Source organism: Rattus norvegicus, chromosome 1 (genome assembly GCF_021556685.1).
Source record: "Rattus norvegicus strain SHRSP/BbbUtx chromosome 1, alternate assembly SHRSP_T2T, whole genome shotgun sequence".
Lineage (NCBI taxonomy): Eukaryota > Metazoa > Chordata > Mammalia > Rodentia > Muridae > Rattus > Rattus norvegicus.
The window spans coordinates 164959936-164985076 of NC_141534.1; the positions used below are offsets into that span (position 1 = coordinate 164959936).

Here is a 25141-nt window from a genome sequence, read left to right on the forward strand (position 1 = left end):
CCCTTCAAAGGGGCAGAGTACGCAGTTCTTTGTATCCGCTCAGGGTCCAGGGCGGCCCACCTTCCACACAATCCTATGTCTCCCCTTGTGACTGTCTAGAGGTGGGCCTCTGTGGTAAGGACCCAAGTGACCTCCCTCATAGCCCTTCTCTGAGTCTCATACCGAGAGGCCTAGTTTCCAGGGCCCCTTCTGCTCAAAGGAACATCCAGCAATCTTACCATAGCAACGTCGGCCTGGAAAATCTGCTTTACAAACTTGTTCCGGGAAGAGTGGACCAGCTGGATGATGTCCCCATGCAGGGTGTCTCTGTTCTTCTCCAGGAAGCCTGGCAGCAGAGAACAGCCATATCTGCCCCCACAATCACTGGGCAAGGGCTCCCCAAACCCACAACATCCAAGCCAGAAGGACCTTAGAATTCACCTCGCTTACCCACACCCATTCCACAGTGTGGGCACTGGGCCCGGAGAGGACAGTGGCTCACCCAAGATCACAGAGGAAACGAGGGGCAAACCCCCAAATACTCATCCCCACTCGCAGTCTAGGTAGGAAGTACAGGTCTCTGTCTCGAGGACAGAATGAGGCTCCCTTCCCAACCGGGTCATCCCTAAGCCACTGCGGGCCTTTTGAACTGAGATGCCAGAGTCCAGCGAAGGAATCGCCCGAGGGAGACTACATGTGGATGCTGTAAGCCATCAATGGGTGGCTAATACCACCACCCCGTGACTAGGCAGGACAGTGTGTTTTACTGTGTTCTGGAACTGGCACCAACATGCCATTCTCAGGGACAGAGGAACTAGGGAGGTGCAGGAGATGAGGTATCCACAGGCTAAAGATGCCTGAGGGGTGGCAACACAGCCAAACACAGGACTCGGGCCACCCCCGAGAGCAGATCCTGAACCTGGTATGATGTAGGAAGGGTGAACTACAACAGCAGGGTCTCTTGTTAGAGCTATGTCAGCCTCACATGTGACATAAAGAAAGTCCCTTTCAAGGCTTTGGTGTCCCTGTCTGAGAGGAGAAAGGTGGTGCTTACCACTGTATCAGGCCCTGCATACACACACTGATTTCTGGACCAGTTCATGTGGGAGCATGGCCCACCGCCCTAGGTTGCTCTGAATGCAATGGGCCTCGTGGGTGGGAGCATTCGGGACAATGGGCGGGATCTCAGTGTATTGCACCCACAGTGAATGCCATGAGGTTGGCCTTTCACACCTGGCTGGCTGGGAGGCTCATCAGGGCTCTCTGCAGGAAGGCTGCAAAGCTTCAGGGATTGCAGAACTGCGGGTGAGGTGAGCTGGGCTTCCACCCCTCTGCCTAATTTCCAGCTTTTCTTCTTAAGATTTGTTTTTAAAAACAGACTGTGAATCTGGCTGATCCAGAACTCACAGAGATTTCCCTGTCTCTATTTTCTGAGTGCACCACCATACCCAGCAAGATTTGTCCTTCTGGATGTATATGACACCTATGGGTGGGTGCCCGCAGAAGGCATTGGATCCCCTAGAGCTGAGTTACAGGCAATTGTGAGCCAGCTAACATGTGCTGGGAACTGAGCTCAGGTCCTTTGAGAGAGTACTGAACTGCTGAGCTCTCTCTCTAGCTCCCTTAATTTTCAGCTTGAAATGAACCGGCTGCATGCTCTTGGGAGAAGGAAGATGCCTGGGCATCCACTTCAATGCACTGGTCATGCTGCTGGAAGTTTCTAGGCCTCACTTTGTGTCTACTGGGCTGTACCAGGTCATGGAAGAACGGTTCATGCACCCACATGAACCGGTTCCTTCTGAGCTTCAGTTTCCCATAAGAGCCCAAAGCAGGAGCTCGCACAGAGCCAATGCCCACAGCAGCACCGTTTGCATTAGCTGAAGGACAAACAGCCATGTTCCCGTTAGCACATGAACAAGTAAACTGTGGTATAGCCACGTGCCAGAGTATAAGTCAGCCATGAAAATGCCCTCGGCCACAACATGGATGAACCCAGGCCAGACTGACCAGAGATATAAGCCAGACCCTAAGAGATGAATTCCATGGCTCTGATGACAGGAGGCACCTAGGTGGTGAGATCGTAGCCACAGAAGGCGGAATGGAGGTGCTGGACTAGGTGAAGGGTGGGAGGTACTAATGATGAGTGGGTTGTGATGGTACTGATGACAGTGGAGTTGTGGAAAGCCCTGGAAGGGGCGGTGGTAAATGCGAGTCATGCTCCTGAATTGTAAAGCACTTACAATGGTAAATTTTGTATCCTGTGTGCTTTGCCACAATTAAATGCGTTTTTTAGAAACCACCTGGGGTGGGGCTGGGGATTTAGCTCAGTGGTAGAGCGCTTACCTAGGAAGCGCAAGGCCCTGGGTTCGGTCCCCAGCTCCGAAAAAAAAGAACCAAAAAAAAAAAAAAAAAAAAAAAAAGAAACCACCTGCGGATGTAACTCAGGGGTAGGGCATTTATGGCACAGCTTTGATCCCCAGTATCATAAGAAAACAAAAGCAAGCCCAGATTCAGGAGGCAGGGGCAGGGGATCTCCATGAGTTCCGGGTCAGCCTGCTCTACATAGTGAGTTTACCGTCCAGCTAGGGCTACCTAGTGGGACCTTGTCTGGTTTTGTTTGTTTTTAAGACAAAAATAAACTAAAAGCAAAGCACAGAATGGCATGCTTCCTGTGGTTCCTTCTGTCCCTTCTGAACTCTGCACCTTGTGGCCTCTCTCCCCTAACCTAGAGACAGAGAAGGCTTGAGTACAAGTAGAGACAGACACCCACGCCGCTTGTACCTTGACTCTCATAGTAGACAATGCCCGCAAAGTGGTTGATTCCAAACTGGGTCTCATGGCTGTTCTTGGGTGGGACGTAGTTGGCATTGAGCCTGTGCTGTGAGTTCAACTTATGCAGCATGGTGGCATCCGTGCCCTGGGGGAATAGAGTGTCTATTGCCAAGCCTGACTTCCAGGGCCTCCCTACCGGAGGCCTCCCATCCTCCCTTGACTTTCTCAGTAACTGCCTCCCACCATGCCCTGGCACAGGCTCTAAGCCTCACTGCCAATCTGTGAGGTGGGTGAACCACATAACCTTAAATAAGCATTCCAGGCCAAGGCATCTTTTTTTTTTTCATGACTAAAATAATCGGAAGGCTAAGGCTGGAGGATGTCTAGAGCCCATGAGTTCAAGGCTAGCCTGATCGATATAGCAAGACCCTAATCTCAATACCTCCCCCCCCACCCCAGGAGCAATACTGTGCTTCCTTCCCCAGATCAAGCCAAATTCTATCGTTAGCATCTATCCTGAAGCAGCTGGTGCTGCCTCTCCCAGGTTGCAGGTGGGGAAGCTGAGGCTCGCTGTGCCCACCTTGGGGAACTTGCTCTCTTCGTCAATGAGGGAGATGACGTTCATAGGCCGGTTGGCGATCATGTCCAGGGCCTCCTGGTTGTCAGTGAACTCGATGTGCAGCCAGTCAATGCTCTCCAAGTCATACTCCTCCTGCTCCAACTTGAACACGTGTCGCACGAAAAACTGCTGCAGGTGCTCATTGGCAAAGTTAATGCAGAGCTGCTCAAAGCTGCAGAGGGTAGGGGACCGTGGACCTGTGTCACCCAACCTCTGCCCTGGCTCCAGACCCAGCTCTGCTATCTCAGCAGCTTGACACAAGGCTCCCATCTGGTGGGCTAGGGTAGAACTATCAAGTCCAACTCCTATGCTGAAGACGACACTGGGGACCGGCAAGGGCAAAGGACATGCCCAAGGTCACTGAGGGTTACAGAGATAGGCTGGAAGCCAGGCTCAAGGCTCTCCCCTTGAGGGACCAGGCCCTACATAGGGGACATGCCAGAATAGTGGGAAGGTGGGCCCTAGAGAGACACCGGATTGTCACTGAGAGGCCGAGACTGACAAATATCCAGCAATCAGAGAGAGCCCTGAAGCCAGCTCAGCTAAGCAGCAACCTTGACTCTCATATTCAGTGTGGTGGTCTCGGGGACTCTGTGACATTCTACATTACGAGAATTGAATTGCAGCGATTCAGGTCATAAGTTCAGAGACCAGAGACCACCTCCCAAGTACCCAGGTAAACCGTCCCCAGTATCCAATTGGGTTGGCCTCAGCTGACCTGAGGCTAGGCAGGACTGAAGTTCCCAAGCCTGAGGCTGTTCTTGGAGGCAGGCAGCTTACAGGAAGAGGCACAGCATTTCCCAGGCATGGGGTCCCCCACGTTACCTGTTCACGGTGAAGTTCTCAAACCCAAAGATGTCCAGGAGACCGATGGACCGGCGAGAGTTCGTCACTTCCTGAGAGGGTGGTTTGTAGATTGCTGCATTGATCTTCTCCACAATCCATACAAAGAGCCGCCCATAGATGCCCTGAAAGGTACCCATCAGCCACGGGGCAAGGCAGGCCCTCTCTGAGCAGCAGTCATTCCGAGTCTGGGCTCCAGCCTTACAGATGGCATGGACACCCCAGGTCTTCACGGGGCAGTCCCTGCTACCGCACATGCACTCCTGCTTCAGCAACCACTCATTTGCTCCCTTGGCACTTCCCTTGACCCCAAGGCTGGGAAGGAGTCCCTTTGGGGTTCAGCATCTTCCCTCATTTGTCTCTCCGTCCTCTGCCGACCTTAAAGGTCCAGAATCCGGCACAGGGACGGTACGGATTAGGGACTCTTTGATTGGCAAATATGTGGCTATAGCAACACGAGGACTGGGAGTCTTCTCTTCCACCAGCCAGACCCCGTGAGACCTTAGAGGGTGCTGAGAACAGCTGGTCAAAGCAAGCCTGAGGGGACAAAGCAGGGCCCCTGAGGAACGCAGAGCCAACTCCTTTGGGATGCCTGGCTTTGGGGCTTAGAAATTGGCAGAGGGAAGTTGGGCACCAGAGAGCCAGAGACTTCAGTGAACAGTCCAGCCCACAGGATGGACAAGCTTTGGAAACATCTTGCACCCGTCCATCCGCAATTCATGGCAAAGAGGACAGATGGCCACTGGGTTCTCACCTTGACAAAGGCATCTCGCACATCCAGCGCCTGCTCCCTGCTGAGAGGGGTGGAGACCGTTTCCCCACGGGTGATGAGGGTGCGGCTGGTGAGGCAGCTCATCAGGTCTGGGGGATTCACCTAGAGCACATGCCCAGGTTGGTCCAGCCCCACCCTGACTGTCCCCCTTCACCCTACTTGGCTTCCCAGACATCACAGAGCCCCAGCCCAGACCTCTCAGCACCATCCCTTGTAGGAACAGCGCCCCAGGCCCACACACTGTTCCTTGAACAGAACTCTCCAGTCCAAGGTCTCCATGGTACCCACCTCAGCCCAACTGAGCCAGAGGCCCCTCCCTCAGAGGGACAGACAGAGTAGGAGAGGACAGCACTGACCTCGAGATGAGAAGCTGCCGTGGCCAGCGATGGGGAGAAGAGGACTTCGCACGCATCCAAGTTCTCAAACGTACGGGCTGCCAGAAGCAAGGGACATGGTGTCACAAAGGGAGGTAGAGGGGCAGGGGGACCCTGAGGAGAGCAGGATGGCACGCCTATTCTCAGGGACCTGCCGTGTCCACAGAGGGTGGGATCAGTATGGTCAGTATACATATGATTGATGTTCTCATAACAGTCTGTGCTCACCATGAGACTATGGACCCTAAATGACAGCACCTAGCACTGAGGCTGGCACCCAAGCTGGAGCCTCTAGTGGCTCCCTCTCAGCCTCTACCCAGTGGCAACCACGGTATTTTGGGACCAGCGTTGGGAACTTGTCCTTTCACCAAACCTCCTACTCTTGGTCCTCAGAGTCTCTACCCAAAGCACCTGTTTCCCCTTACCTCTCCAGACTCACTAGCCCAAGGTTGCCTTTGTCCTGGGGACACTCACTCACTGCATGAATTTCCAAGAGCTTCTATTCTGCCGGGGACCCATGCTGGACACCCGTGAAAAGGCATAGTGTAATCCAATGCCTTCTTCCACGGGACCACTTCACTCTAGTATGCAGTAGTGTCAAATAAGTGTACATGCCCTGCTTTGTCTAACAGACAGCTGTTTGACCATTCGCACCACAGTGTGAACTCCAAGCTTTAGCCTCTCTTGAAAACACTAAGTCTTAAAGAAAAAAAAAATGTGGAAGAGGTCTTAAAGGGCTGCAGCCAGCTCTGAATGCCTCACCTGCCGACTCTGTGGGGGACCGCCACACAGCGTACCACCCTTGAGACCGAAATCAGCCTGACTTGCATCCCCTGTAATGCCCACTGCAGCAGACAGCACTGCCAACCCCTGGAAGTTAGGTGCCATGCTGCCCTGAGCAGAGTATGGCACTGTGGAGCACGGCACCATGGGGCCTCACCCTCGTACTGCAGATTGCCCATGTGTAGGATGGCGGCCAGAAGCTTCAAGATCTCCCAGTTCTCCGTGTCTGTGAACATGAGCACCTTCATGGCTGAGCGGATGTTGGCATACTCCTGACTGTCCACACGGCCCTCACAGGTGATGCAGTTACCCTGGGGACAGAGCGGGGAGGCATAAAAGAGGGAGATAGGGAAGTGTCAAGGAGATGTCAGGAGGGCAACACCCCAGAATATTTAGAATGGTCTTGTGGTCTTCTCTGGGGCACTCTGACATGAGTAAGAACTGGGCACTATACAGGCCCACCCAGTCACTCCTTTCTGTCCCAGCTCACAGCACCAACACCTCACCCAGCTCCACACAGCTCCAGGGTGCCTGCCCACTCGTGGGGGACTTCCCTCCAACTGTAACCATGTGTGAACCACAGAGGGGAAGTATAGACACAGCCTGCTCAGTAGCGTGTGTGTGTGTGTGTGTGTGTGTGTGTGTGTGGTGTACACATGTGTGCATGTATGTGTGTGTGCATGTATGTGGTATATCTTTGTATGTAGTGGTGTGTGCTGTATGTGGTGCATGTGTGTGTATGTATGTTGTATGTGGTGTGTGGTATGTATGTGGTTGTGTGTGTGGTGTGCAATATGTGTGTGGTGTGGTATATGCTTTATGTGGTGTGCATGTGTGTATGTATGGTTTTATGATGTGTTTGTGTGTTCTCTGGGTGTGTGTATGGTGTGTATGTAGTATGTGGTATGTGGTGTGTGGTATGTTTGTGTGTGTGTGTGTGTGTGTGTGTGAGAGAGAGAGAGAGAGAGAGAGAGAGAGAGAGAGAGAGAGAGAAAGCCAGCCAGCTAGTTACAGAAGTACAGAAGAGAAGGTCCTGTCCCACCCACAACACCTTAAATCCTGAAAAGGTTCTCTCTGGAGAATAGAGTTGGAATTCTCAACTTAACAGTCTGTGTGCACAGCCCCTAGAGCAGTGGGTCTCAATCTTCCTAGTGCTGCGACCCTTTAGTAAAGTTCCTTGTGTTGTGGTGACATCCAATCATAAAATTATTTTGTTGCTACTTCATAGTTGTAATTTTGCTAGTTATAAATTGTAATGCAAATATCTGTGTTTTCCGATGGTCTTAGGTGACCCCCGTGAAAGGGTCATTCAATCCTCAAAGGGGTAGAGGGAGACCCACTGCCTTAGAGCCACAGAGTACCAGAAACCAGCATCAGAGCCTGCCATCAACAAATCCTGGAGGTCCAGGCCTCAGCAACCAGCTCCCTCAATCCTAGGAGGCCCAGCAGAGACCTTTAAAGTCTAGCTTAGCGTATGAGCAGGTCAATGTGCTTGGTTCTGTGGCTCCTATATGCTATGGCCCCATGCTCTGTGTTGACCTTGAGAAATGGATCTGTGGTAAGAATACATTAGGGACATATGCCCAAGTGAGGGCACATTGTTTAAGGCACAGGCAAGCCTGGATGGGCTGGTACAGTGCCACACTGCCAAGTTTGGTCTTGCCCTATATCACCAAGACAGGTGTTACCCCCAGTATGTCACCTGGACCTCACCATTGCCAAGTAGTTGTAGTCAGCGGCCTGGCCTAGGCCTAGCTTCTTCTTCTCCTCCTCATTCATGCCCTCCAGCATACAGTAGAACACGTGATAGTTCCTCTCATCAGGGGCCTGGAAGTAGACATCAGGATTGGGAGCACACATGAGCAGGAGTCTCCTGGGGGACCTTGAACACTTCGAGGACCAGAAGGAAGTACAGTGTGGTAACAGGTGGCCCAGACTATGTGGACAGTGGTGCCCACCCAGCCTATCTAGGCACCGACTCACACTGGGAGCCAGGGCTCACCTGGCGGCAGACTCGTGACTTCTCCAGCAGGTACTGCTCTATTTTTGCGCCCTCAATGGCACCACGCTTGTTAAAGTGGATGTCAATGTACTTGCCAAAGCGGCTGGAGTTGTCATTGCGGATGGTCTTGGCATTCCCAAATGCTGCAGGGTGGTAGGGAACACAGGTGAGACTGGATAGACCCAGTGCCAGCACCCAGCTCACCCTCAGAACCTGGCCTTACCTTCCAGGATCGGGGTGGCCTCCAGCACCTGCTGCTCGATCCATGAGTGCTGTCCACTGATAGCCGCCAGGAACTGCAGGATCAGCTTTGTGCTCTCTGTCTTGCCAGCTCCTGATTCCCCGCTGCAGAGGGTGGGAGAGACAGGAAAGTCCTCAGCCTTGGCTGTCACACTAGCCCTCAGGGACACAGGGCTCTGCCACACCCGCATCCCTACTGGTCAAGAATATGAAGCATGCGAACTGCTCAACTGGCATTTTGGCCTCTTCCCTTGCCCAAGAGAAAAGAAGACAGATTTCAGCTGACCATCACTTAATAGGAACCCCCAGGAAACAATGTTAACCTCAAAAGCTAGCCTGAGCCTTTGTAGTGTTAAGAGAAAAGAAATGTAAAATCTGGACTGTGGGGGTGACTCCATACACTAAGACATAGCACAGAGAGCACAGCCAGCCCCTGGGGAGCCCCATGGCAGTGTAACTGTGGAACAATTCCTAGTGTGTTAGCAGGACAGCAGAAGTGGGGCTCTCACTGGGGGTGAGGCTGGACTACCTACCTGATGATACAGCACTGGTCCCGGTTGTTGCGTTTCATGTTGAAGTAGCAATTGTCGGCAATGGCAAAGATGTGGGGGGGCATCTCCCCTATCTTCTTGTTGGTATACTGGCGGATGTGCTCTGACGAGTAGATGGACAGCAGCTGGTAGGGGTTCACGGCCACCAGGATGGAACCCGTGTATGTCTGTAAGCAGCAAGGGAGAGCAGCTCGCACTGTCTGGTGGGTGTGGGAAGGTGCCTGCCCTGTGCAGCTCTGGAGTCCACAGACACGGTAGGAGTCAATGGGGGGTCTCAGACTGGCTTTTGGTCTGGCTCAGAGACATTTGGTGAAAGGACGAGGGGACAGCAAGAGGTCCCTAAGACTGGATGGCATTGTCTTATCTGTACTATGGGTGAAACGGAACTGTTCTTGTGAAAATGAAAGATGGTGTGTTTTCAGATTCAAAGCACAAAGCAGAGACAATTCAAAGGTTGGCTCTTTCCTTTGGTCCCAATCTCTGTACCTAAGACTTTTAGAACAAAATTTAAAAACTGGACCATGTTCTGAGGGGAGACTGGGATGGCAGGAAGCTATGAATGGTCCAAGTCATGAAGAGCAGAGGGCTGGGGCTGGAATGTGATACAGAAGGAGCCGGGATTTGGGGTTTGGATGGTGACTTTCTCTGTAGCTCCACTCAGGGCAGAGTGGCTACTGTGCCCGTGGATGGAGCATGGGGACCTGAGGCTGCCTGCTCGTGCCTGTCTCAGTTTGGGGACCTCAGGCTGTATGAGAGCAGGGGCAAGATGTACTGCCAAGATGGATCCTGTCATACAGAGAAGCATCAGGAGAGTATGGGTTTACTCCTCCCTCTTCCTCCCTCCTCCCTCCTCCCTCTTCCCCCCTCCCCCTCCCTCCTCCCTCCTCCCTCCTCCCCCCCTCCCCCTCCCTCCTCCTTCTTCCCTCCTCCCTCTTCCCCCTCCCCCTCCCCTTCCCTCCTCCCCCTCCCTCCTCCCTCTTCCCCCTCCCTCTTCCCCCCTCCCCCTCCCTCCTCCCCCCTCCCCCTCCCCCCTCCCTCCTCCCCCCTCCCTCCAAGTTAGAAAAGGTCAGGCCTCACTTGTTGTTGGTGATAGATGTTTTGATGTCTCGGGCCTAGAAAGACTGGAGACAGATGCGTCTGCACAGGGAAGGTGGCAGCCTTGGCTGTCCCTCCAACTTCTACCACCTTCCCAGGACTCAGTGCATGACACCAGAGCATCCACATTCCCCAGCAGCTCAGCCCAGTATGACATGCAGGGAAGTCAGCTGTGGTACCCAGCCCAGGCCCGGGAAGCAACGCAGAGAAGCACTCATTAAGCCAAGAGACCCCATTTCTTGACTCTTCCAAGCACTGCAGTCAGGAACACCTAAGACTAGCTTTTACAGCTCAGCTCAGTGCCAAGAGCCCCGACAGGAAAAGAAATGAAGCAAGGAGACCAAAAGGAGTAGCCCAGCCAAGAGGAGTAGCCCAGCCAAGCCAACAAGCCTCCCAGGGGCTGCTACTCACCCACCCTCCACAGCTGATATGTTACAAAGTAACCGGTAGAGAGACAACTAGTCAAAGTAACCGGTAGAGAGACAACTAGTCAAAGTAACTGGTAGAGAGACAACTAGTCAATGGGAAAAGAGACCACAAAGACATCTCCACGAGCCTGGGCCTAGGCTAAACAATTGGGTGGGAACCCTGTGGCCACCTTCTGTTACACACCACCCCACACAACTGTGGAATATAGCTGACTCTGATCTCCAGATGGGAAACACATCCCCACCGGAGAGACAGCCTCAAGGAACATTGCTTTGGCCAGCCTCAGTCTGCTTATTTGTGAAAGGGGGTGCTCCCTGCCCACTCCCACAGCCACTGCAGAGACAAAGGTGCCACCCTTGGTGGGTACCAGAGGCATAAGAGCCACCTTATTTCCTTCTTAAGTCTTGCTCAAGAATGTGACACTGTCACCAACACAGGGCAGAGGCTGGCTCCATAAAGTCACTCCGCAGCCCCTCCCCCAGCATTGGTGCTCCAAGGAACCGCTGCATCCTCCAGTGCGGGGACTGGGGAAAGGAGCTGGACCGCCACAGAGAACAGGAGTATGAAAGGCCATGACATTTGGGGGGATCTGCTGGAGAAAGGTCATCCTGGCAATAATAAAAGACTGATATCTGTTACTATTTCAGACCCAATGATCCAGCCTAAAGTCACCCTAAAAGACCCAATGGCAGGGAAGTGACTGAAAGAAATATGGAGATGCTACAACACCCCAAGACCTCCTGGTGCTGTGGACGTGCCTTCTTATTCCACTACTGCCCCAGGGCCCTTTCCATTCTGCATGTAACTCCAGGGACTCATGGGTACAAGATCCCTCAGTGTCCTACCTCCTGGAGGTCACCACATGATGGCCACTCGGCCTCCAGTACCATCTATCACGCCGTTCACCAGGTGAGCCCTCCACTCCTTGCTCCCTGTTACCAGCCTACCATCCAGCTGGCCTCCCTGGCATGGGCCACCAGATCCTTACTGTTCCCCATCTGGTTTCTCTGTCTGGCTCCTGTCCCCACGATTGCTCCATCTCTCCTCCACTTTCAGCCTAGGTGGGCTTTCACTGTGTTGCCCTCTGCTGGGACCCATCCCTGCTTCCTACAACCTCAGGTCATGGTATACATCTCTCTAAAAGAGCCTTGTAACTCTTCATCTTGCAGACGAGGTGGGTGGCCATTGAACCTGAGGCCCAAAGCTCCTACTGGCCTGCTGCACCAGGCCACACTGCCCATGTCCTTCACCTGGCTGGTGTTGCTTTGCCATATGAAGCCAACTCCTTAAGAAAGTGGGGGTGCTGTGTGTGTCTCATTGCACCCAACATTTTGTCTGAAATACATTTTATTAGATGCTTGCTTGGTGACTCTGGTTCAAGACCTTTGTCTAACACATAATACAGGACACAGCAGCACTGTCCGTTACGTGACTACATGACTGGCAGCGATGGGCTGAGAGAGCAGCGTCTCCAATTATCTCCAGGGACTAGCAGAGAAGGGAGCTAAGAACACTCTGTCAGCACCCAGGGCCACACTAGCCACAGTACCAAAAATGAGGTCTAGAATGAGACTGGTGGGAAAGACAGAATACTGTGAATAGATATACTACTGTATGTGGAAAAAGAACCAAAGTTCACACATCTACGTACACACATGTAAAGGTATATACACATGTGTCCACACATGTGTGTTTGTCCCATACCCAAATGTATACACAAGTACTCATGATCAAACACATGTGTGTGCATGTATATGTATACACACATACATGTACACACATACATGTGCACACATGCATACCATCTGAGTACACACAGTCTTTCCCTGCGAGCACAGTGAGGTAGGTCCCATTGCAATCAGCGAGAAGGAAATCTACAATTTATAGTACACATATCTGGTTAAAACTGAGCCATACCCATACATATACAGCCACCCAATTAGACAAGATGGATGAAGCAAAGACGTGCAGGCCGACAGGAACCGGATGTAGATCTCTCCTGAGAGACACAGCCAGAATACAGCAAATACAGAGGCGAATGCCAGCAGCAAACCACTGAACTGAGAATAGGACCCCCGTTGAAGGAATCAGAGAAAGAACTGGAAGAGCTCGAAGGGGCTCGAGACCCCATATGAACAACAATGCCAACCAACCAGAGCTTCCAGGGACTAAGCCACTACCTAAAGACTATACATGGACTGACCCTGGACTCTGACCTCATAGATAGCAATTAATATCCTAGTAAGAGCACCAGTGGAAGGGGAAGCCCTTGGTCCTGCTAAGACTGGACCCCCAGTGAACGTGATTGTTGGGGGGAGGGCAGTAATGGGGGGAGGATGGGGAGGGGAACACCCATATAGAATGGGGGGGACGGGTTAGGGGGATGTTGGCCTGGAAACCGGGAAAGGAAATAACAACCGAAATGTAAATAAGAAATACTCAAGTTAATAAAACAAAACAAAACAAAACTGAGTCTTAAAGGGCCAGCAAGACTGTTCCAGAGATTAAGGCTCTTACTGTGTAGGCCTGCGGGCCAGAGATTGAGGCCCAGAATCTGTGTAAAACCTTTAATGCAGGATCACGTAACTGTAATCCCAGCATTCCTACAGGAGAGTTGACTGGAAGCTCTCAAGCCTGCTAGCCTAGAGCATGCAGGACCATGACAAGAGAAACCCTACCTCAAAACACAGTGGGAGGAGAGAAATAGCCCCCAAAAGCTGTTCTCAGACTTCCACGTGTGGTAGCTTTAGCACACATGCCCCTGAGAACATACAATAAAGAGTTCATTTTTTAATGAACTATTTATTATTCAAAACAAGACCCTTTTCATTAGTAGGAGGACAATGCCAAGAAGATTCCTGGGGTCACAAATCTTTGCAGCTCCAGATATGAGGTCTGGCCACATCGCTTTCTAGATAGACCTAGCCTGCCACTTTTATGAATAAACTAAGCTTTCTGTTTTAATTTCTAATACCATGAATATCACTTTATGACCCAAATAAACAAAAGTCTTTGGCTCCCTCAATAATTGTAAAAGGTTTGGGGTTTGATGAAACCTCTGGAATGTCAACTTGCTAAGGGTCTCCCGGTGTGTGCCCTGCCTGGTATAAGCTGCCTTTGTCCCTGATGTCCCAGCTGGGTAAGACCAAATTTATTTGTTTCTCTATGGAAGCACTTTTCTGTATCCCACTAATCCATGTGGTGTTTCCATAGGGAACGTGAGCTGGCTGGCTCTAATGAGAGCCTGCGGTCCTTTTCCCTTCCCAAGGACACATGCTTCTTAGCTTGCCTCTACTAGTCTTGAGGCTTCAGGACAGCAGCCCCCGCTCCCTCACTGATAAAATGCTAAGCCTGTCTCTGAGCAACCCTGGCCTCTAGTTTCCAAGCCCATGAGGCCCATAAACCTGCAGTATAACAGCTACTGCCCCAAGCTTAGTTCTAAAGAGCCTAGAGTCTGGACACAAGAGGGGTGGAGCCTCAGGCGGAGCACCCCAGTGCAGAGCTGATGACGTCCCAGGAGCCTCGACCTCTGGGTGTGGCACAGGGGTAGCCATGGTTGATACTCACGTAGATGAGATGGTCCCGGTAGCGAATGAGAAGGTTTCGAAGAATGCCTGCCTCGTTGAGATCCCCCAGGCGGATCATGTCCTCCACACCATGCACCGATGTGGGGTGCATTGGCTTGATGTGCGTGGCATTTTGAGGGGAAATCCAGTGTTCCTGCAGGGAACATAGCCCTTCCTGTCAGCTGCTGCTCCTGGGCCCAGGCTGGGTCTGTGATCAGCTCTGACTGGCTTGAGTCTGGGGATTTTACTGGTCTCTGCTCATCAAGACAGTTCTCCTCCATAGACACATAAGGGGAGCAGGGGAAAGACTTTGCCCCACCAGTGGTCACCCCCACCAGTGGTTACCCCCACCAGTGGTTACTCCCACTAGTGGTTATCACTAAGGGGCTCAGGTTCCCTAGTCACTTTGAAAGATAGAGAGAAAGCACAGTAACTTGGATTGAAAGGGCTTGGCTTAAAATCCAGGGGTCAGTAAGCAATACATAAAAAATATGTTCAGAGAATTCTACAGAGATACTGTGGGCAAGTGCTGAGAACCACCTCTCCAGGGAAATAACTCTCCAGCAGAATCCTGAAGGAAGAGAAAATTTCTGTAAGAAATGAAAAGCAAAGGCCAGGCCTGGGTCCAGGAAAAACAACCCTTCCTGGGCTGTGTGGGTGTGACATGTGAGGGGTGGACAGGGGCAGTAGCAATGGGCATCTGGCCCCAGAATGGCCTTCACAAGCTTGAATGGTAACGTATATGGAGCTGGGGTGGGGAGACTTTCTGGACCTGTGAGCTGAGGTAGGAACTGCAATAGTCTCTCTCTCTCTCTCTCTCTCTCTCTCTCTCTCTCTCTCTCTCTCTCTGTCTGTCTGTCTGTCTGTCTCTCTCTCTCACACACACACACACACACACACACACACACACACACACACACACACACACAAGCCACACAAGCGCGCTCTTTCCTGCAATGGTCCCTACAGCCACTAGATGGCAGACCAGGGCATCTAGGAAGTTCTTGAACTCTTCCGTCTGAAGACTACAGCCTCAATTTCCTGGGATTGCAGGGGTCAAAAGCCTTTTCACATCACCACACCCTGACCTGTGGTCCCTGCTAAGGCCCTAGCCCACCCACACTCACTTTCCCTCACCTTGAGCCAGAAAGAAACATAGTGTAACATAATTTCTGCCGGTAGAAGGAACCTCTCTGCTCCCAGCTTCCTAAACCCAGAGGTTTGTTAATAGATGTAACACACCTGTCAAGACCCCCCCCCAACACACACACACACTTATTTCCTCCAGCTGTTCTTAGATGTCATCAGCTCCAACGGGAGTTCCTAGCAGGAATCTAGCTTCAGTCCCAGGCTGCCCCTGACAGATCTGGTCACATGACTTTGGTCATCCCACTCTCTAATGGCTGCCACCATGGCAGCTACACTCTCATCCACACTTTTCCTCTCCTCGGGCCTTAGCTCAGCCCCTGCTTCTAGGGGTGAAGAGGTAGCTTACCCGCCTACTCAGAAGGGGCAGGGCAGGGCAGGGCCAGCCAGAGCCCTGCTCCAGCTTCCCTAACATTCCATGGCAGTCCAGCAGGAAAACTTAATCCAATCCAGGCCCTCACACAGCCATTCCCAACGCACAAGGGGCCCAGCAGTGACGTCAAGGACCTGCTACACTTTCAGTGCCATGTGGAACATTCCTCTCTCCCAAACACTCTGATAAACGCTGATCCATTTGGAAAATTCCCTTCCCCTGCCCCTAGCCCCTGCGTGGGACCAGAGCACAGGGCCTCTGGGCAGCTCGATACTGTTCTTCGCCCCTCCCTTTGGTCCACAATTCCTTCCAAAATAGGTCAGTCAGAGCTACTGTGGGCAGATACTGAAGACCATCGACCCAAGGAGGAAGCATTTAAGCTGAGACCTTAGAGAAGAGAAAGTTCCTGTAAGAAGTGAGGACAGAAGGCCAGGCTGAGAGACCAGCAAAAAAAGCCCTTCCCAGACAGTGTGGGCGTGGCATGTAAGGGGTTGGCAGGGGCAGTTGCAATGGGAATCCAGCCCCACCAGGGTGTCTTTCACAGGCCTGGCTGGTGAACTCTGTGGAGCTGGGGGAGGGGAGACAGGACAGAGGCCAAGCAATTTACACCACCTTCCTGGGCCTCCAGGGCCTCATCCACAAACAGCAAAGACAATGGTGCCTCCGCCTTGGGGAGGGGAAAGTTATCTCCTCTGGAGAATCCTGTCAGGTGTGCAGGTCACTGGGGCCTGGGATACACTCAGCCACGTATGGGCTGGACACCCTGAGCCACCAGGTTATAAAGACCACAAGTGTTCTCTTCAGAACACACAACGGAGAAGTGGGACCTGGGTTCACAGTGGCAGTCAGACTCAGTGTGAAATGAATGACCAGGTTAAGAAACAACTCCACCTCCTATGTGGGAGGACACCCTGCTGAGGGCAGCAGCTCTCTGGTCAAGGTCCACAGCCCACAGCAGAGGCCAAAGAGTAACAAGCGTAGTAGTGGAGCATTGGTCCTGAAGGACAGAGTGACAGAGACAGAGAAACTGACAAGAAGTGTCTAAAGTCTGACAGAGACGGAAAAAGGCAGAGACACAGAAGAAAGACAGAGAAGAAGGTGGGGAGAGAGGGAGAGACAGCAGGGCACAGAGGAATATCACAGACAGTTCTGAAGACTGGGGACACATCTGGGAAAGAACTGTCTGGGGAAGGGACCAGGCGTTCTGCTGAGGAAGGGTGAGGTCTGCTGGCAGGCATGGGAGTGCATTTTGCAAAGGCAGGAAGACCAGAGAGCTTCCTGGTTCTGCAGTGTTCTCCAAAGAGCCTTTCTGAGCACTCTGTTGAGCCCTGCTGAAGCAGAGGTGACTGCCCTGCTCTCAGGCCACTGTGTCTGTGAAAGGACTGTGGAGGGCGATGGCCTAAAGTGTTGAGGAAGGAAATAGCAAAGAGGGTCCCAAGGCCTCAGCTTCCATAATTGTCCGAATCCTATGTTCCTAGCCAGTCTCACCGCCCCCCTACAACTTTCTCCCCTCCCCCGAAGTCCTCTCTCTTAGGCTTCGGTGGAGGGGTGTGCAGGATGGGAGGGGACCTTCAGGATCCAGTGACACAGAGTTACAGGATACCATCTGACATGCAACCTGATCCAGGTGAAACTGTACCCTCAGGTAGAGTCCCTTCTCCCCATCCTTAGAGCTAGGGAGCTTCACCAGCCTGTCAGCTGCCAGCCCACCCTGCCCAGCAGCTCCCCATGACTCAGTCACATAACAGCTTCCCTGCACAGTGAACTAGAGCCTCAGAAAGAAGGGAAGGGCTCTCTGGCCTCAAGCCCAGGGCCAAGTCTCTCTCCTACAACTGGAGTCTGGAGTTGCTGCTGAGATGCTGGCGGCAGGAATGCACCCAGAAGCAGCGGTCCTAAATTCTAATCCCAGCACCACTGCTTGTGAACTTTGTGACTCACAGTCACCCGATGGGGTCACAGTTATTGTCTGCCCTGACTTTCCCAGATGTCTTGAGAATCCAGACAGAAGTTAAGGTCAAGAGTCCTGAGGGGTGGCCTAGGAATATCAGTGATTCCCTGCCCTAGGCCCACAGCTCCTGTTCCTGCCTCCCTTGTCCCGACAGGACGTGTACTCTTTTTTCCCTCTCGGCTTTCTCCAGACCAAGAGACTAAGACAGGAACCCAGGCTAGGCTGTCCCTAGAGCCAGGCACAGCACTGGTCACAATCCCAATTATGGCAAATAGGAGCTTTCTGGGTCTCTTATGTGTCCACTATACTACATTCCAATGCTCTTCACTGCATCTATGTCCCCCATGCACAAAGACATACATGTGCACACATGCATACACATATGCATGCACGTGCACATACAGCCACATGCAAAGGCACATACACATGCTGTGAACTTATGCATGGTCCTCACATAGACCACACGCCTCCCTAGGGGGACACACCCCTTTCCTTTGATCTTTGTCCCCTTCCTCAAGGCTGCATCATCACGATCTACCAAGCTTGCACTTCTGGGTCTTTTCCCATGAGACTGATTCTCTGAGGGCGATGTGGATGATGAATTCCACGGGCCAATAGGGCTAAGCCCAGTATGCCTAGATGGACACCAACTATACTGAGGTGTTCAACATATGCAGGCTCCCATGGGAATCTCGTTAAAGAGGAAACCGAGGCTTAGAAGGAAGGAACCTGACCCTGAAGCTCTACTGAGCCAGGCCAAGGAGCTTCCCCAACGTAGCATACCCAGCCTTCAACCCTATGTCCCAGAATGGCCTGAGGTTTTGGAAATGTGTGAATAGGAAGCTCTCTTGTAGAAGCAGAGGAGGAAGGGTCGTATTCATGGCATGCGTCGTGCGTGCGTGCGCATGCGCGTGCGGTTGGACACTTCCTGGTCCCCTGTCACTGCAGCCTTCCCAAGTCGCATTGGAGGAGAGATGGTTACTCACATTGCCTTCATCATCCACCACCTGGATCTGCCCAGACTCACAGAGCTTTACCATGGCCCCGATGGGCACATCGAACTCCTGGCCCGACTTCAGGTCCATCCACACGTAGTCCCCCTGTAGGCAGAAGATCCTGACGTTGAGCCTGGAAAGCACACTCAGAGGCTCTCTCTGGAATCTGACAGGAGGGAGGGGTGAGGGAGCCCTTGTTTTCTGGGAGCCTCGGGGTGGCCATGCCTAAGGTTGGGGTCTAATATCTTCAATGCCTCTTCTGTAAGCCAGGTCCCCTCACCTTCAGGTGAGTGAGCTTAGGCTCAGGAAGAGGAGCAGCTGACAGTATGGGAGGGCAACCTCAACCCATGTGAGGCTGTGCAGATCACGGCCTCTGGATATACAGGCACCTGACAGACTAGAGACTAAGGCAGGCACACTAAGTTACGTTCTATTTGCCCTAAAGGGAGACACAGGGATCACCAGGCTGTGCAAACATTGAAGGCTCCATCAGATCACCCTAGCAATGGGTTCCTGTGCGCCCACTGCTCTCTGCTGAGCCTGGGGCACAAGGATACATGGACTCCTGTTTGTGAGGAGAGCCAAGACCTCGAACATGGTGAGGAGCATTTTCCTGTTTTCCGCAGCATCCAGGACAAAGCTTGACACTTAACTCAGGTAGCTGAATTTAGAGAGCTGGACTGAGAACAACTCTATTCCCTCCTGATTTAGTCAACAAACATGTATTGGGCAGCCACTGAATACAAAGCTCTTCCCAGAATCCCTGTGGACCCTGGTGAGCAGAGCAGAAGGGAGAAACCCAAAGTGACAGAGAATGGCACTCCAAGTTGGCAGCCAGTGAACCACACAGTGGAGGAGACTTCTGCACTGAGATCTGAAGGGTTAAAAAGCAGCCAGGTAGGGAAAGGTCATCAGGAACAGCATGAACAAAGGCCCCGAGGCAGGGGGGAGCATTCAGGAGGCAGTTATGGAGAGGACAGAGGGCCTGGGGTCCAGGACACAAAGGTCCTTGGTGGCCTTGAAATAAAATATCTGCTTGTAGTCCAATCTTAATGTTTTTTTTTTAACTGTGTTCTTTTGGGAGGGGCTCCCAAGCTCTCCTGGAGTGTGGGAGAACTTAGCATCTTAACAAGCGTATAATTTCAGATCAAGTACGGTTGGAAATAGAATCACCTGGTAAACTGGCACATTGCATGGCCTAGTGGGAAGAGCTCAGGGCCTGGAGTCAGGAGCCAGGGTCCTAGGCCCTGCTCGCTGACCCCTGAACCTCAGTGTCCTTCCCTCCCAGTATGGGGGAGGGCTTGGTGTAGTTCTTTCAGCCTCACTCTCCCACCAGAATTACAGTGGGCCATGGCTTGCTCGAGTGAATGGAAGTTAGTGCATGCCAGAGACAAGCTAGTCAGTCCCGCCCTGGTCCTGCTTGATCCCAGACAGGTAAGAAAAATGACCAGGCCCAGAGGATGGGAGAGTTCGTGTTCACTGTCCCCTTTGCTTCCAACTTAACCCCTCCAACTGCTTGACAGACACCTTCAGCACCTAGGTCACCTGTGTGCACTCACACAGCTACATAGCAGTGACTTTCCCTGCCCTCGGCTTCCTCAGCCCTGGTAGGGAGCATTGAGTTTGCACTCTGAGAGAGATCCATGTGCAGGTTGCCTGTCCTTGGCAGAGGAAGCAGGAAGAGATGGGAAGGTTCAAGTCATGGCAGGAATGGGCACCAGGTCCACAGGGCCCTGTGAACCACACATAGGGGTTGGGTTTCCTCCTAAGCGTGACATGAGGCCACCCACACCCAGAAAATGGCATGATTATCACTTTCTTTCTTGAGACAGTCGCATGTAAGCTGGCCACAAATTTGGCCAAGGATGACTACTCTCCCACTAGAGAGCTGAGGTTGCAGGCATGACATGCAATATCTGGTTTACAAAGTTGGGATTGAACCCAGAGCTTTGTCCACTCTAGACAAGCTCTTACCACCACCATCCCCCAAACTACACCCCCAGTTCCCCGGGGGTTTCACTTTGACAACTCCCTTCTGGCAGCTGAGTGGATAATAGACCCCCCTGCTGATCTCACAGGCCAGCACCACACTATCTCAGGCAGGGCTAGGCCCAGCCCCTCACCCAGGCCCAGCCTGGCTCAGGAAAGACCTCAGTGAGAGAGAAGGTGGGGGGAGCGTGGGTGGATGTGAGCATGTGTGTGGTGTGAGTGTACATGAGGGCATGTGACTGTGTGTGAGGGACAGGCATGTGACTGTGGGGGGGGGAGCTGCTGAGCGGTGGGGGTGGTGTGGATAGAGAGAGTGAGCACAAAGTAGAAACTTCAAATAGTGATATGGTTCCAAGGTAGAAAACTTACCCAAGACACAAAGGCTATAGAAAGGTTCTATCTTCAATGCCACAAAGGAGAAAGGCAGGAAGGAGGGAAAAAAGGAGGGAGAAAGGGAGGGAAGGAGGAAGGGAGGGAAGAAGAAATAGAAATGATTTCTGCCTGCTGGCCCATGTGCTGGATGACTGCTTTACAGAAGTCCCAGAACCTTCCAGAACTTTAGATGTTCCTCTGAAATAAACTACTGTATTAACCTCCACGATATACCCTCATGTGGAGAGTCCCCTGTTTCTCAGAGATTAAAACAGCCCTGTTGTCACCCAGCCAGAAGCTGAGAAACCCCAAGCCCCAGGTCTTTCCCCACATTCCAGAGGTTTTATCCCTGAGCAAGACAGGCTGGGGCTCTTGGCTGAATGACACCCAGCCCTAAAGACAAGGTGCAAACCTAGACTGAACAGCTGAGAGCCAGGTCCCTGACTCACCGATGACTCCAGGCCCGGCACAGGGCCTGGCACACAAGGATGATATATCCCACTGAAAGAACATAGGAAAACCAAATTAAGATACCTCGTGTGAGCCAGGAAGAGAGGCTCAGAGAGGGAGACGGAGGTGCTCATAACATACAGCAAACAGAAATGACTCTTCTAGCTTCAGCTCGTCCCCAGGAGGTAGATCATATTCCCAAGGCACATAGGACACAAAACATCTCATTTATAGGTGAAGAAACTAAGACCCAAGAAGAAAAGGGAACTTGAGGCATTCTCTCATCATACTGCTCACCAAGGCTGGCAGATGCAAGGGAAGAAGGAGGAAGCCATGAAGGGCCCCAAGTCCAAGCCTGTGGCCAGACTCAGGCCACCATACTGCCCAAAAACCATGCTGTGAAAGGCACCTCTCTAGGGATCTCACCTTGCAGTGAAGATCCCATTTGAGACATGGCAAATGCTTTGGTGGGGGCTGTGTAACTTGGGCCAACTCACAGCTCTTCCATTGTCAAGTGAATCCAGGACCAGCCCCTTCCAGGCCCAGGCCCCCAGCTGCTATGCAGACCCAGCCACCAGGGCGGACTCATTGTCCTCAAGCACACTCCCAATCCCCAGTTGCTAGCTAGCATTTGCAGTGAGCACAGTAGTCAAGAGTCATGGGTCCCAATTTCAGTTCTGCCCCTGGTGCTGTGTGCCTGGGGCGTAATTTTTCCAGACCTCATTTTTCAGCAGTCTTGGAAGGGAAGGAGTCAGTGTATCTGAAAACTTGAGGCCCAGAGGGGAAAAAAAATGCCACCTGTGCCTGCTGTCTGCCCTAATTCTAGACTTGGGGTCACATCACATCAGTACCAACCCACAGTCCTCAGCCGCCTCCTGCCTCTTCCAACCTCTGTGAAACCACAGGAGCCTCAATTAGAACATGGCCCTTCACTCATTTTTCTACCCACTGTGGGCCATTTCATAGGCGGGGAGGTGACCAATGTATTGCCATAGAAGCAGGAAAGGTGGCGAATTACTAGCCTTTGTTGAGAGAGGGGACTCTAGGATGCCCTGTTATGTGCCTCGCGGTGCTCCCTGAGCTGGACACCAGTAAAAGCTGGGAATTCTATTCTTAACTTGGTCCAGCTAGTCTGTCCCTCCCCCATGGCATCCTTGGTTTTCCAGATGGCAAAACCTTCAGACCCTGGGATGTGTGCCTTCGGCCAAGTTCACACCAAAGTCCCTAGTCCCTTGCAGCATCCTAGGGCTGGCTGCAGTCTCCCGTGCACTTCTAGCTCCTGCCTCCCACTTGGCGTCTGACCACCAGGGGAGTTGAGGCTCAAGTAAGTGAGCCTTCCCCTCCCAGCCCCGGGGCTCACCGGCAGGACCGCGAAGGTCTTGAGCGCTTGGTTCAAGTTTCGCACCAGAGCCCACTTGCCAGGCGGAGGGGCGGGTGCTTCGCCTAGGTCAGCAGGGCTTTTGGGGGACTCCATGGTGCGCTGGGTCTGGTGGCCTCAGGACAGGACGCAGGCTCCTAATTCACCTAATCCCGCGCACCACCCTCTCGGGAACCCTAAACCCAGCCATCTGCCAGGGGCCCATGGCAACGGCGGCTTAGGTGACGCCCGTGGGCCTAGAGAGGAAGGGGCACTGCGCCGCTGCGACCCCTCCCACTGAGGGACCTTGACAACCCCAGATTCCCAGGGCGCTTCTCTGAAACCGCAGCCGCAGCCGGGAAATGAGCTCCAGGAACCTCAGCTTGGCTGCAGTGTTGGAGAAAATCGGTCTGTTTTTTTACAGGAGGAGCACAAGTAAACTTAGAAAAGTTTTAGGACTACAGAGAAGGGTGGTTCCCAGGCCACCTCTGGGGAGTGGAAGACGGTAGATAAAATAAAATAAAATTCGGGGGGCCTCTCTCCAGCCACCAGATCCATTGTCTGCCCTCCCCACTGTGCTCTTCCAGACAGAGGAATAGCACAGAGGGCGGTAAAAGCTGGTAAAATGAATGAATGAACAAATGAACCAGGGAGGCATCTTCAGGGGAACTTGAGCTTGTCTGATCCTCCTCCCCCAAACCCTGGGGTCAACTATGGGTGGTCTGGTGTCTCAGAGGCTCCCTGGCTTCCCCAGGAGCCCCAGTCACCAAGATGGTTTAGGCTTACCTTGTAGGAGCTTGGCAGAGCTTCTGTGTTCTTGTATCCAAACAAGATGAGGTACCAGGCTCCAGCCGATGCAGAGCCCTGAGCCAGAGGCCACTGTCCATCCATGATGCCCTCTAGCCTCCTGCTCCACCCTTCCAGCCTGTCTGCTTCTCTGCCCTCCTCTCTTCTAACCTCTTTTCTCTTTTTTCTTCTCTTATCCATTTCATACAACCCTTCTGGTCTGGAACCCTAGAAACCCAACTGCTCCTTTAGAAAACACCAGCGGGGAGCAGGGGCTGGGAAGAATGGGAGAACCAGGAGGATACTCAGAAGCCACAGGCAGCTCAGGGCAGTCAGGCCAGACCAGCACCTCCTTCTACCCACACAACCCAGTCTCTGCCTCAGGGGCTCAGGACCTCACCATCCTACTCTAGGCACCGTCCTGCAGCCACCAACCCTTTCCACACTCAAGGACCCTGTTCTTATAAGGGTACCTCCCCGGGCCTGCCTGCCCATGAAAGCCACAGAATGCAGGGGAGGAGCCAGCATGGAGTCTGGGCATTTTCCAACTGTCCATACAGAACCAAGGGTGGGGCAGGGCACAGAGGGTCCTTTTAACACATCATGTCCTTGAGCTCTCAGCCTGGTGGGACGAGATTCAGATAAGCGAGAACCACCAGATAAGGGTCAGCGCTGCCTTCAAATCTGCTCTATGGACTCTGGAGCCAGTTTAGATTCCATCCCACTTGGCCACAAGCTGTGTTCTTCGGACAAACTCCTTAACCTGGGGTACATATGTTTCCTCATCTGCCTATGATGAGGAAACCCCCAAAGAGGGGTTTGTGGACTCATGGGTGTTGTGAACAAATCCTGTGTGCTTGGTGGCTCCTAATAGGTGAGAGACTCTTAGGCCTCCTCGAGGAAGGGAAAAGGTGCTCTAGATAGAGAGAGAGAGAGCACAAAGAGATGCCAAGGACAGGGGAAAAGACAGACAAGGGATCTGGTGGCTGGAGAGAGCCCCCACCCCCACCAGAGGCCCAACAGGGTGCTGGGAGGTTGTCTCTGCAGGTGACACTAGAAAAACAGGTCTGAGGTTGGGAATTTAGCTCAGTGGTAGAGCACTTGCCTAGCAAGCTCAAGGCCCTGGGTTCAGTCCCCAGCTCCGAAAAGAAAAAAAAAAAAAAGAAAGAAAGAAAGAAAGAAAGAAAGAAAGAAAGAAAGAAAAAGAAAAACAGGTCTGCTTGTGAGACAGAGAGAGAGGCAGAAGCTGCAAGAGAGAGGTGACTCCTTGTATGCTAAGAGTCTTTACTATGTGTAAAGACTTCCTCTTCTGAAACCATGGGGGGCTGAAGACAGGAAGAGGGTGTTCTTCAAATGTTAAAAATCAAGGTATGGTAGCACAGGCTATAACACCAAAGACGCAGAGGCAAGAGGATTGGGAGTTCGAGCCTGGTCTATGCTGCACCATGAGTTCAAGGATGGCTTGAGCGACATAGCAAGAGTCACTCAAGAAAAAATTAAATTAAATATAAGTTTTAAAAGCCAGGCAGTGGCTTTTAAATCCTTTAATCCCAGTACTTGGGAGGCAGAGGCAGGTGGATCTCTGTAAATTCAAGGCTAGCCTGGTCTACATAGCACTATTGTACTTTGGTGTGTAACCCCCCAACCCCCGCCCCTGTGATTGGAAATAGAAAAAGCAGTGGTAACTCTATGTTAATAGG

General features: G+C 52.4%; 1 protein-coding gene across 2 annotated transcripts in view; it reads right to left on the reverse strand.

The window, feature by feature from the left end:
- The window catches only part of Myo7a (myosin VIIA), a 70393-nt gene that overhangs the window by 39693 nt on the left and 5559 nt on the right, over positions 1–25141 (reverse strand). Inside the window, 14 exon segments of one of the 2 annotated variants that reach the window (NM_001414743.1) lie at positions 219–325; positions 2761–2896; positions 3332–3542; positions 4196–4338; positions 4968–5087; positions 5342–5418; positions 6300–6453; positions 7856–7969; positions 8145–8287; positions 8368–8489; positions 8918–9102; positions 14027–14179; positions 18479–18592; positions 23442–23912. In NM_001414743.1, coding sequence (NP_001401672.1) covers positions 219–325; positions 2761–2896; positions 3332–3542; positions 4196–4338; positions 4968–5087; positions 5342–5418; positions 6300–6453; positions 7856–7969; positions 8145–8287; positions 8368–8489; positions 8918–9102; positions 14027–14179; positions 18479–18592; positions 23442–23642 — 1980 coding nt within the window. In that variant the 5' untranslated portion in view covers positions 23643–23912. 2 annotated transcript variants of the gene reach the window in all.